Source organism: Pseudophryne corroboree, chromosome 4, assembly GCF_028390025.1.
Source record: "Pseudophryne corroboree isolate aPseCor3 chromosome 4, aPseCor3.hap2, whole genome shotgun sequence".
Classification (NCBI taxonomy): Eukaryota; Metazoa; Chordata; class Amphibia; order Anura; family Myobatrachidae; genus Pseudophryne; species Pseudophryne corroboree.
In genome coordinates, this window is record NC_086447.1 from 874385146 (window position 1) to 874398542 (window position 13397).

At 46.8% G+C, this 13397-nt stretch overlaps 1 protein-coding gene across 4 annotated transcripts in view; it reads right to left on the minus strand.

Annotated features, from left to right (window-relative positions):
* The window catches only part of DAAM2 (dishevelled associated activator of morphogenesis 2), a 471074-nt gene that overhangs the window by 26187 nt on the left and 431490 nt on the right, over positions 1 to 13397 (minus strand). For all 4 annotated transcript variants that reach the window (XM_063918836.1, XM_063918833.1, XM_063918835.1 and 1 more), the window contains one exon: positions 12278 to 12409. In XM_063918836.1, the coding sequence (XP_063774906.1) occupies positions 12278 to 12409 (132 nt within the window). The remainder of the gene's footprint in view (positions 1 to 12277; positions 12410 to 13397) is intronic.

The following is a 13397-nucleotide window of genomic DNA, read 5'->3' on the forward strand; positions in this document are numbered from 1 at the left end:
ACAGGTGCTGAGATATGCAACAGCAGTGGTACTGTGCAGCTGCCCATACTCACAGCATATGAACAGGTGCTGAGATATGCAACAGCAGTGGTACTGTGCAGCTGCCCATACTCACAGCATATGAACAGGTGCTGAGATATGCAAGAGCAGTGGTACTGTGCAGCTGCCCATACTCACAGCATATGAACAGGTGCTGAGATATGCAAGAGCAGTGGTACTGTGCAGCTGCCCATACTTACAGCATATGAACAGGTGCTGAGACATGAAAGAGCAGTGGTACTGTGCAGCTGTCTGTATACACATAATAAGGACTGCTAATGAGACATACAAGAGCGGTGGTACTGTGCAGCTGCCCATACTCACAGCATATGAACAGGTGCTGAGATATGCAAGAGCAGTGGTACTGTGCAGCTGCCCATACTCACAGCATATGAAAAGGTGCTGAGATATGCAAGAGCAGTGGTACTGTGCAGCTGTCCGTATACACATAATAAGGACTGCTAATGAGACAGACAAGAGCGGTGGTGGTAAGAAATGGTGCTAACACATACAAGAGCAGTGTGTAGCTGACCATACACAAAGTATAGAAACCAGTACTCAGACATAAAGTAGTAGTAGTACTGTGCAGCTACCCGTACTCACACAAAATAAGACCCAGTACTCAGACATACAACAGCAGTGGTACTGTGCAGCTGCCCATACACAGAGATTTAGAACCAGTACTGAAACATACAAGATCAGTGGTACTATGCAGCTGCCAATACTCACAGAATAAGAACCTGTACTGGGACATACAAGAGCAGTGGTACTGTGCAGGTGTCAATACTCACAGAATAAGAACCTGTACTGGGACATACAAGAGCAGTGGTACTGTGCAGCTGCCAATACTCACAGAATAAGAACCGGTACTGGGACATACAAGAGCAGTGGTACTGTGCAGGTGTCAATACTCACAGAATAAGAACCTGTACTGGGACATACAAGAGCAGTGGTACTGTGCAGCTGCCAATACTCACAGAATAAGAACCGGTACTGGGACATACAAGAGCAGTGGTACTGTGCATTTGCTCATACACACAGAATAAGAAGACATATTTAGCTACACATCATACATACAAAACAGCAAAACCAGGCATTATATTAACATAAAATAAGGATAATTATACGTGCTAAACCTTCCATGGAGATTCTGTTAAGGACTATAAATGGTGAAAATGACGGATATTGGTGAGAGAACTATGAGCAGCAGTGTGCAGCCACCATTGCACACATATAGCACCATATGGGGCATTATCAGTCCTGTCCCAGACTAGATCCCGCTGCAGGGAGATGTGTGCCAGAAGCCTGTCCTCCCTGGATTCCTCCAGGACATGGGGTGCCAGTGATAAACTACTGACATCTGTCTCCTCCACGGGTCTCATCCCTCTGACTGTTTTATGAGGCACGTCTCACACCTACTAATGTATCAGCTCATCCTCTTGTGTTCCACAGTAAATATGCGACTGAAATCTATATCCACTTGGCTGAAGATGTGTTTGAATTATCATCACTGTTTTTAGTGGCAAACACAAAGTGCTGAAGACTCAGGAGGCTGAGGCGGCTGCTCCAGGGCTAACGTCTCCGCAGACAGAGAGTTATCCTGTGAGTAGAGGCAGACTTTCTGCTGAACTGGAGAGATGGATGCTGGAAATCTGCGCTGCAGTTCACTGTACCCCTATAGTCACCCCATTATCTCATGTGGATTCTCAGACTGCTAAACGCACAAGTCTGCTCCTCTTATTAATAACTCCTGTCATTAATTACAGCAGATAGGTGCCTATTGCCTGTCTGTCATCACATGACCTGTAACAGATAGGTGCCTATTGCCTGTCTGTCATCACATGACCTGTAACAGATAGGTGCCTATTGCCTGTCTGTCATCACATGACCTGTAACAGATAGGTGCCTATTGCCTGTCTGTCATCACATGACCTGTAACAGATAGGTGCCTATTGCATGCCTGTCATCACATGACCTGTAACAGATAGGTGCCTATTGCCTGCCTGTCATCACATGACCTGTAACAGATAGGTGCCTATTGCCTGTCTGTCATCACATGACCTGTAACAGATAGGTGCCTATTGCCTGCCTGTCATCACATGACCTGTAACAGAGAGGTGCCTATTGCCTGTCTGTCATCACATGACCTGTAACAGATAGGTGCCTATTGCATGCCTGTCATCACATGACCTGTAACAGATAGGTGCCTATTGCCTGTCTGTCATCACATGACCTGTAACAGATAGGTGCCTATTGCATGCCTGTCATCACATGACCTGTAACAGATAGGTGCCTATTGCCTGTCTGTCATCACATGACCTGTAACAGATAGGTGCCTATTGCCTGCCTGTCATCACATGACCTGTAACAGAGAGGTGCCTATTGCCTGCCTGTCATCACACTGTAAGGCACCAGAGGGGGACAGAAATGTCGCAAAAACAAAGGGCCTAATTCAGATCTGATCGCAGCAGCAAATTTGTTAGCTAATGGGCAAAACCATGTGTACTGCAGGTGGGGCAGATATAACATGTGCAGAGAGTTAGATTTGTGTGGGGTGTGTTCAAACTAAAATCTAAATTGCAATGTAAAAATAAAGCAGCCAGTATTTACCCTGCACAGAAACAAAATAACCCACCCAAATTGGACTCTCTCTCTGCACGTTATTATATCCACACCTCCCAACTGTCCCGATTTTCGCCGGACAGTCACGTTTTTTTGGTCTGTCCCGCTGTCCCTCCCACAGCCCGCAGTGGGGGTGGAGGGGGGGCAGTTGGGAGGCTCCTGCACTCTCTGCTCTGCTCAGAGCAGCGGTGAAACGACGTTGTGCACATGCATCTATTCCAGTGAGTGAGAGGGACTAGAGGCATGGCCAGCAGCTCACAGCGCGCTGGCCATACCCCAACTGTGATGAAAATTGGAGGCATGGCCCGCGATCGAGTCATCCACGCAAGGCCAACGCACCTTTTCAATAGGCCACGCACCCCTTTTCGGCGCTGTGCAGTGCGAGCTGTCCCTCCTTGAGTCTTCACAAAGTTGGGAGGTATGTATACCTGCCACACCTGCAGTGCACATGGGCCTTCATTCCGAGTTGATCGCTAGCTGCCGTTGTTTGCTGCGCAGCGATCATTTAAAAAAAATGGCAAATCTGCGCATGCTTATGCACCGCAATGCGCACACGCAGCGTACCGGTACAAAGAGTATCATGGTTTTGCACAGGTTCTAGCGACGACTCCAATCGCACAGCCTATCGAAGGGAGATTGACAGGAAGTGGAAGCTTGTGGGTGGCAACTGACCGTTTTCTGGGAGTGGTTGGAAAAACGCAGGCGTGGCCGGGTGTTTGCTGGGCGGGTATCTGACGTCATTACCGTGTCACTCGTCGCAGCAATCATCGCACAGGATAAGTAACTACAGGGCTGGTCTAATTCTGCACAAAATGTGTTTGCTGCCGCTCGGCTGCACAGGCGGTCGCACACTTGCAAAGCGAAAATACACTCCCCCCGTGGGGGGCGACTATGCGTTTGCACGGCTGCTAAAAGTAGCTAGCGAGCGATCAACTCGCAATGAGGGCCATGATTTTGCCCAACTGCTAACAAATTTGCTGCTGCGATCAGGTCTGAATTAAGCCCAAAGAGTACAAATCGCAGCAACTGATTTATAAGATTCTGACTTCACCTCCAGTCTCAAATTATTTCTTTACATCATTTTATTTGTTAATGTTACATACCAGTAATTACATTCGCTCTACATAGAAAGATACATCTGGAATTCTGTATTTGGAGAAAAAACGTTTTCTGTAGGTAACGCCAGTCGGAGACAGTTCTAATTACTGTGGTGACATAGGGGTCTATTTACTAAGCCTTGGATGGAGATAGACCGTCATTTTTCAAGCTCAGGGCCAAATGTGCTAAACCTTTAAAAGTGATAAAGTGGAGAGAGATAAAGTACCAGCCAATCAGCTCCTGTCATTTTTCCAACCCACCCTGTGACATGGCAGCTAGACAGCGATTGGCCGGTGCTTTATCTCCATCCAAGGCTTAGTACCTTGGGGTCTACTGTATTTACTAAACCTTGGGTGGAGATAAAGTGGACGGAGATAAATTGACAAACAATCAGCTCCTAACTGCCATGTTACGAACTGTGTTTGATAAATGAAAGTTATGAGCTGATTGGCTTTATCTCCATCCAAGGCTTAGTACATAGGCCCTCATTCCGAGTTGTTCGCTCGTTGCCGAATTTCGCTATATTGCGATTAGTCGCTTACTGCGCATGCGCTTAGTTATTTTACTCAAAAGTTAGGTATTTTACTCACGGCATAACGAGGATTTTTCTTCGTTCTGGTGATCGGAGTGTGATTGACAGGAAGTGGGTGTTTCTGGGCGGAAACTGGCCGTTTTATGGGAGTGCGGAAAAACGCTGACGTTTCTGGGAAAAACGCGGGAGTGGCTGAAGAAACGGAGGAGTGTCTGGGCGAACGCTGGGTGTGTTTGTAACGTCAAACCATGAACGAAACTGACTGAACTGATCGCAGTGTAGGAGTAAGTCTGGAGCTACTCAAAAACTGCTAAGAAATTTCTATTCACAATTCTGCTAATCTTTCGTTCGCACTTCTGCTAAGCTAAATACACTCCCAGAGGGCGGCGGCTTAGCGTGTGCAATGCTGCTAAAAGCAGCTAGCGAGCGAACAACTCGGAATGAGGGCCATAGACCCCATAGACCATAATGACATAGATACTGTATTGGGTCTGGTAAGGAAACACTGTCCAGGCATCGGACTAGTAGTGTCACATAACAGTCATGTTGCTAACACTTTCACTTATTAATGATTGGGAAGAGCCTCCATGCTATCTGTATATGGCTGGCCAGGCTAAGGCTAGTTTCTGCCACTCTGCGAGCGTCTATGTTACAGTGTGACCTGTGACCAGTCTAGGTGGTGGCTGCTTTTGTAGGGTTACCCCATCTTTAATGGGTGGGTGGTGCGCTCGGGCTCCTGGGTCTGTGGGTGGCCACACTGCACACCCATATTTAAATCTCACCTCTCCGTAGTCCCTCAACGACACTGCACAAATCAACAGGAAAATGGCGAAGAAGCCATAATACCGGTAATTTGCTCATGTGCAGTAGAAAAATCACCGGGAACATGGTGGTGCGATGTCCACTGGCGTCGAGGGGGAGGGCACTAATTATCCAGGCCTGATTCAGCTGCTATAGGGGACATTGTCCTCCCCGTGTGGCCTCTCTGTACAGTGACGAGGAGGAGAGGACTTGAGGGCGGGGGGCGTGTACACACAGGAAGAAGTCTCTCCCCATAGGTGCAGGAGGCAGATCACATAGTCACGCCCACAGCAGCCAGCGAGCACCTATGGGAAGAGACTTGTTCCTGTGCGCGCATGCCCCTGCACAGCTGAGGGAGCAGTAAAGTCATTATTGGGCTCTTGTAATGGTGCCAGCAATCTACTGTGGGGGAAGTTTAAGCATGTTTAAGTAATAATCTGATCCTGAGCTAATCCACATTCGGATGGATCCCGCGGATCGTTGCAGACTGCGCATGCACCGTGCCATGCATATAGACACGGGCAGAGAAAGTGCAGACGGATCAGTCCGTTGCAATGGGCATGCGTGGGTATCAGGCATCAGCAAGTGAGAGCTAACCCCTGCGGAGAAGATAAGACAAAATGGAAATGGAACGGTTTAACCGGAGTCAGTATGTTATCCTGGCTGACGGAATGCCGGCTGTCAGGATCTCGACAGCGGCATCCCACCGGCCAGAATACCGGCAGCGAGTCCCTTCGCGATCTCGATGCGCTCGCCACGCTTCAGGTGTGGTGGCTTGCTCGCCACGGGTTCTATTCTCCTTCGGGTGGTGGCATGGAATCATCACCCGACAGGGAGTGATCGGAACACATTTTACCAGCTATTGGGGTTCCGGGGTCAGGATCCCAACAGCTGGTATATTAACTACATCCCGATAAATCTTTATCCTAATATAGTTAAGCCACTTATTTGAAGGTGGAATTATCTGCTGACCGTAGAGAGAAGGATGTGTGCGGGTTTTTGCAGACGTGTGCCTTTCTATACAATGTATTGCACAGCCGGAGAGTGGGATTCGGGCCCACGTGTACGATACGTGTTTTTTTTCCCTTTTCGTAAATGACCCCACAGGCAGAAAGAGGAAATGTACAGTGTGCAGATTTATGGAAAATGATATATTATTTTTGTGCGTCAGTGAGATGAATAAATCCACAAGGAAAATATGAAAAGAGGGAGCAGAAATGTACCAGCGTGAGTCTCGGTTTTACTGTGTGCAGTATATTTCCATACGGAGCAGATGCTTTATTTATTGTTATCTCAGTGTTTCCAAGTTATCATTGGCTCACCGTCTGTATTTCTTCCCCAAACAGTAAGAAGCACATTTCACCACTGACCTGGCCGCTGACTGGCCGGAGAATTAGATTTCACACCTCTATTTAAAACCATCTACTTCCTGATTGGCTGACACTAGTGAACACAGTAACTCTGCAACATCCTGATTGGCTCGAGTTAGTCCCGTAAAGAGCCCTTACAGCTCTGTTATTTCCTAATTGGCCGACGTTAAAGCTGTACAGCACTTTTATTAGAATACAGTTTCCAGACACTGCTATTTTATGAGGCTGGTAGACAGGGATCTGCGTTTTTATTTTATAAAAATGGACATTTAATAGATTCCTATCTTATGTTTCTATTACTCTATCGTTTGAGTGCACTGTCACATTTACATGCACATTAACACTAACAAAGCTGTATTCAGGGCTATGTACAGTATCCGCACATGTGAAGATGCGCAGATTTACAGTTTTCTAGCTCTTGTTGGTTATGAAAGAAAGAAATGTGTAAGTGCGCAACCAACAGCAGCCGGTATGAGGAAGGTCAAATCCTCAGTATAAACTAAAGTGGAAAAAATGAATCTACCGGCGCTGACTGATAAATTAATAAGAGATGGTTTGCTTCGTGTATATAATTATAAACAATTTATTAAAAATTCATATAAAAACAATTAAAAAGGAATATATCCCTATTACCACTAATTGGTAAAATTCATTCGTCTTATCTGGACAAACTTGATTGTGCAATATGCCACTTTCCTATATGACCAAAGTCCAATCCTTAAGGCTAGGACAATCTCCCAAAGTAGATGTACTGTATTTTGCAGATAATTACCGGATCCACAGATAGGCATCAGCATTAGGACAAGTCCATTTAAAGCTGCAGGTGTGGGCCAAACCGGTTGAGTATACTTTATCCAGAGAAGGGAGAAAGAGTCCAATTTTTGCCAAGGGATGGTGGTGGTCCTGTAAGTCTGTTTGGAAAGTAGAGTCCAGATAGATGTGGAAAAAGCTCAACGCGTTTCACTGGTATGAGTACAGTCCAGCTTCATCAGGAGCATGCTCTATGAGGCTATAGTTGAGCAAATATTCAGAAAACCCCAACGGTGCATGTGTTACACAGGTACACACAAAGGTGCTGCTGCCAGGCGGTGTCAGAAATGGGGCGACAAAGTTAGGGGTGATCCTGATTGGTGATTGGGAGGTGGCCTGTAGTAAATGCAAGAAAAGTCTGTTTCACGGTCGTTGCGGGAATAGGGGCAGTGTGTTACAAAGGAACCAGGGAAGTTTAGCTGTTAAGCCCAGGGAACTCATGCATTTGGAGGATAGAAAATGTGTGTCTTATGTGTTGATTGACTTCAGTGCATTTCTCCCTTACAGCCTGGTGCAGCTGAAGGCATGTAAGTGATCACACAGAGTAGCTGTGAGGAACTCCCTTAAGAAGGCAGGGTAGGAGTGTCACTTGCCAGTCAGTCTGGGAGGGGGAGGAGGAGTTTAAGGCATAAAAAGACTGTCTGGGGCATTTATCTGGATAACCGAAAAGCTGGCCTGAAACTAGAGAGAAGGTCTATGTGTGAGGCTGAGAACCTTTGTGACTGACTCGTATAAACTGAATGATGGTTACTGGTCAGCGGTCACCCTAACAAAATAACCCGTAGTGCACAAGTCCAGAGTCAGTGGGGTAAATTTACTAAGATGGGAATTCTATTTAAGATGGGATGCTGTCAATAGCAACCAATCAGATTCTACTTCTCATTTATCTAGCACCTTCTAGAAGATAATAATTGAAATCTGATTGGTTGCTATGGGCAACATCCCATCTAGAACTCCCATCTTAGTAAATTTACCCCAGTGTGTGCTTCCTCTACACAGCTCGTTTTCATAGTGTGTAATGGATAAGTGGCGGTGTCAGGGAAAGTGGCTGCATATTCAGCTGCACAGCAGCAGCCACAGGAGGCCACGGTCAGATGGAGAGACTCCACCTGCAATAGGGTTGGTGCAAGGGTCAATGGTGCTCCGATGGTGGTGCCTGAAGATTCACCGGTGGTGTAAAAGTACGCAGAGACTCTGGAAGTGGGTGCCTCATTCCTTGCACACTCAGACGCAGGCATCTACACCAGGGGAAGGGAGGATATCAGCATTTGCATGTTATTGCAATGGACGCTAGAGCGGATGCAGGAGCAGCCGCCTCTGAAAGGTCCGTAAGTGTCTGATTGTGAGTCGGATGCTTTCTATGGTGTCTGCGCAGTTTGCAGATACAGCCGCAGGATCCGCCTGCATTTCCACAGAATCAGCCCCTTAATATCCAATGTTGAGTAAGAAATGTATGTTCACTTTATGGGGGTCATTCCGAGTTGCTCGCTCGTTTTTTTTTTTCTCGCAACGGAGCGTTTAGTCGCTAATGCGCATGCGCAAAGTCCGCAGTGCGACTGCGCCAAGTAAATTAGCTATGCAGTTAGGTATTTTACTCACGGCATTACGAGGTTTTTTCTTCGTTCTGGTGATCGTAATGTGATTGACAGGAAGTGGGTGTTTCTGGGCGGAAACTGGCCGTTTTATGGGTGTGTGTGAAAAAACGCTACCGTTTCTGGGAAAAACGCGGGAGTGGCTGGAGAAACGGAGGAGTGTCTGGGCGAACGCTGGGTGTGTTTGTGACGTCAAACCAGGAACGACAAGCACTGAACTGATCGCACTGGCAGAGTAAGTCTCGAGCTACTCAGAAACTGCACAGAGAAGTCTTTTCGCAATATTGCGAATCTTTCGTTAGCAATTTTGCTAAGCTAAGATTCACTCCCAGTAGGCGGCGGCTAAGCGTGTGCAAAGCTGCTAAAAGCAGCTTGCGAGCGAACAACTCGGAATGACCCCCTATGTTTGTGTGTTCACTTCCTGGCTGTGGTGTAAATGTTGCATGCAATGGAAGTGGTGGCCTCTGGATGCCGGGGGTGGGGGGGGGGGGGGGGGGGCGTGGGCACACTGAGACAGCGGTAGAGCAGACAATATGTGAGCTTTGTATCTTGTAGTTTGACTTGTGCGATGCCTTTAGCATTGGAGAGGGAGCGTGCAAGAATTTACATAGGCTATATGGATTGCACACCTGTGCGTCCCTGACCCCTCCTGCAGTTCCTGAGATATGGGGTGGGGGGTATAGGCGACCTTGCCTCCTGGCACCGGGGACAATGTTCCCCCACTGCCTCCTGGACGTCTGTTCTAAGCACCTAATTTGTCATTAGTGGCATTTACTTATCACAGTGCGTAAGGGAATAACTATCACTATGCTCCATGCTTTGTGTCCACATCCAGACTGACAGCTGTCAGTAAGATAACATAGTGGTCAGTAAAATATGAATCCAGTCCTGTCGATTCAATAAAACACTAAAATAATAAATTAAATAAAACACAATGAAAGGGCAGCAAATAGCATTGGGAGATTGTGATCGGCACTGTACCCCTCAAATAACCCCTCACATGTACAAACACAAAAACTTTTGGACAAAGTTGATCATTCCGAGTTGATCGCACGTAGCAACTTTTTGCTGCTCGTGCGATCAACTTGACGCCGCCTATGGGGGAGTGTATTTTAGCATAGCAGGACTGCGATCACTTGTGCAGCCCTGCTATGCTGAAAAAGTTTCCTGCAAAACAAGACCAGGGTCAGACCTACTTACCCTGTGCGACGGGTCCAGCGACTAAGGTCCCGGGATTGACGTCAGACACCCGCCCTCCAAACGCCTGGACACGCCTGCGTTCGGATCTCCACACCCGGAAAATGGTGAGTAGACGCCCAGGAACGCTTCCCCGCCGTCAATCTTCTTGCGATCGCTGCTGCGATCACTTTCAGCGCTGGCGGCGGCACTGCCCGGCGACGACCGTCGCCAAGCAACGACGCGCGTGCGCATTGCGGGCGCCGAATAGCTGCAGTCCCGACCCGTTCGCACCGCAGCGAAGAACCGCTGCGTGCGAATGGGTTGGAATGTCCCCCAAAGTGCAAAACAAAAGAAACAGCGTCTGTACGCTTGCAACTTCACCAAAATCTCGTCCATAAAGCCTGTATATTCCTGAAAAATAGATTGTTATTCCTATAGTCACAGCCCCGTGCCCTCATAAACCCAGCGATTGTGAAACTGCACCCCCCCCCCCCCACCATCCGCTGACTGCTCCTTAATTGTGCTATTTATAGAATCAAAGACCCTTTGACACACAGAGCGCTTTGAACTGTCAAGTTGGACTAGATCTTAATAACAGAACAATCCGTCCATTTAGCAGACACAGGCCTGAGAGGACAGTCAGGAGAACCAAGGCTTTCCAAACAACTGTCCTGAATGAAGAGAGTCCATCCCTACTGAGTCAGCGAGAAACATGATGTTCTTACATGGGGTCTATCATGGAGTAGAAAAAAACTAATAGATTTTATTGCAGAAAAATGCTATTGTGCCTGGAGGCGGAGTTATAAAGAAGTGAAGCTATGCATCCTGGGATAGCTAAAGCTTTAACTGTTTGATTCCTGGATGCCTCATCCACCACTACACCCCGTTGTTTCCCTGTGGAAACCCTATGAACCCTGCTGTAGAAATAAATATATTAATTTAGCCATCATTATCACAAATGGTAAAAAAAATTCTAAATGAGTTTCAACCTTAGAATTCCAATTAGGTACTTGCTGGGGTCAGGTGTTATAAAAACAGCCGCCAGTAGTTGCTTAAACCCCTTTTCCACTAGCTCTAAAAACATGAGTAAATGCGTGGGGGCGCGCATTTACCCGTGTTTTTTTCTAGTGGAAACGGCCCCCCCCCCCTGCAAATTCCCGGTTCAAGTGATCCGGGAATCCTACCCGGGTAGCTTACCGGGTTGAACACGTATTCAACCCGGTAAGCTGTGTAGTGTAAACGGAAGCCGCGTCGATGCGACACGGCTCCCGTTCACAGTGTATGGAAGGGCGGCGCTAGGAGATCATGTGATCTCCCAGCGCCGCCCCTGCCGCGTCACCAACCCGGCAATATGCCGGGTTGGTGAGCGCAGTGTAGAAGGGGGCTCTAGCACGGGTAGCAGCCGTGTCAAGCTCCCGGCTGCGACCCGTGCTAGATAGTGGAAAAGGGGTATGAGTCTGAACGCAGACAGGAATATTTTAAATACATAGACAAATGAGGAAAACAAGAAAACCATGACTTACAGGACAACACAATGCAGGACGAGGACATGCTCTATAAACACTACTGCGTCAGCGATCATAACACTCACATAAGTGCAACCAAGGCTTAGGTGCCATTGTAGGGAGCATGGAGTAGATGATAGTAAAAGTAAGGGAAGGAGAAGCACATGAGGGCCCTGCTCGTTAGAGCTTACTTTCCAAAGGTGAGGGGTAGACAGTCAGGATTGACACAGATGGCATAGACAGTGAGGAAGGAGCAGGGAGCAGCGGGTAAGGATGAGATATGGATGGCATAGATAAAGAAGTAAGTCTTGAGAGCCCATTTGACATTTTGAAGAGAGGTGGAGAGGCTGATAGGGAGAGAATTCCAGAGGTAGGGAGCAGCGAGGACAGAAAAGAATGTAAAACAGTTCAAATAATTTGTGGGCATACAGTGAGATCTTGTTGCCCCCAGCACTGATCGTAACCTGGAGGCAGCAGGACCCCACAACCTTTGTGACTGCAGACCATTTAAGTAAGAGGACATGTGCAGGAGGAATGAGGAGTCCAGGAGGAATTTGTGCACCAGGATTCCCCTACGCACTGCTGTCACATACATACTAAACATTATGAGAGTGCGACTATATGAAGGCCACAAGCAGAGTGCTTCCATATGGCACCTAGAACGGATACAAAGATCTATATGGTTCAATTAGAAGTTTGTGACTGGCTGTGTGTGTTGGAAGCTAGTACCTTATCCTGGGCCTCGCTTAGCAGGTCCTCAAGCTCGGAGAAGCTGAAACTGGCCACTGTTATGAAGTCGCTCATTACTGGCACAAAGCGGTCTCCCGACTCCCTGTACTGGCGCTTCTGATACTCCAACTCCTAAAGAAGAAAGGAGAGATTAATACTCATTGTGAGCTGCTGATCAGGCATCTATGCTGATGTACAAACACTTCCACAACATTATCATGTCTGTTACAACATGGCTGCTCTCTCGTCATTTATCACATTTTCACTTTTAGAATTGATGCCGAATATATTGGGAGGGCGCACAGGGTGGAATGGTCAACTTTTTACCATATAATACCAAGGGGGAATACTTTTAATACTATTTACCAATATAGATGCCTATAGAATTCTCAATATAATGAAAAAACCCTCAAAATTGTGACTTTAAAGTCTCTCATACAATAAATTCCATGATAGGCAACATAAACAATAAAATGTATTAAAGCATGAATATTCACACAATAACAAAATCTGTTTATACAATAGACATTTGCGACAACAGCTGTAAGAATCTCACTATTGAGGTCAGAGGTTTTTAATACACTATTCTGGAGATATTGCTGCTCAACTGAGAGTCCTCTTTGTGGATCTTACAGTTTCTTTACCCTACGCATTTCATCTCCACATCAGACTTCATCAGGGGTTAATCTCTGAAGCAGTACAAATTTGAAACAAATATGATGTACTGTATTAGTAACAGACAAAACAGCCAACTGATGTGTGGAACAGATGATCCACCAGGCAAGTTGAGCCTGTAGTGTAAAATTACAGGGACATCACTCCTTGATATCAAGTGCAAATCCAAGTTAATACATTTGTAAATGCATCCTTGGTGACAAACAAAAATCCTTGTGTGTCCTAGTCGCATCGTGTTGCGAACACAATTTCGGCAAAATAAGACACCGGACGTTAGCAGTTGCACAAGACCTGGTGGCTCACGCCAGTCAACTTGCGCTGCATGGCGTATTGAGGCTGGATGTATGAGGATGCATCTGTATGCTACACATAGTAAAATACTAAAGTGTTTTACGGTTCAATTAAACCTGGTTTAAAAAAAAACCTGAAAAGAAGAAAAAGAAAT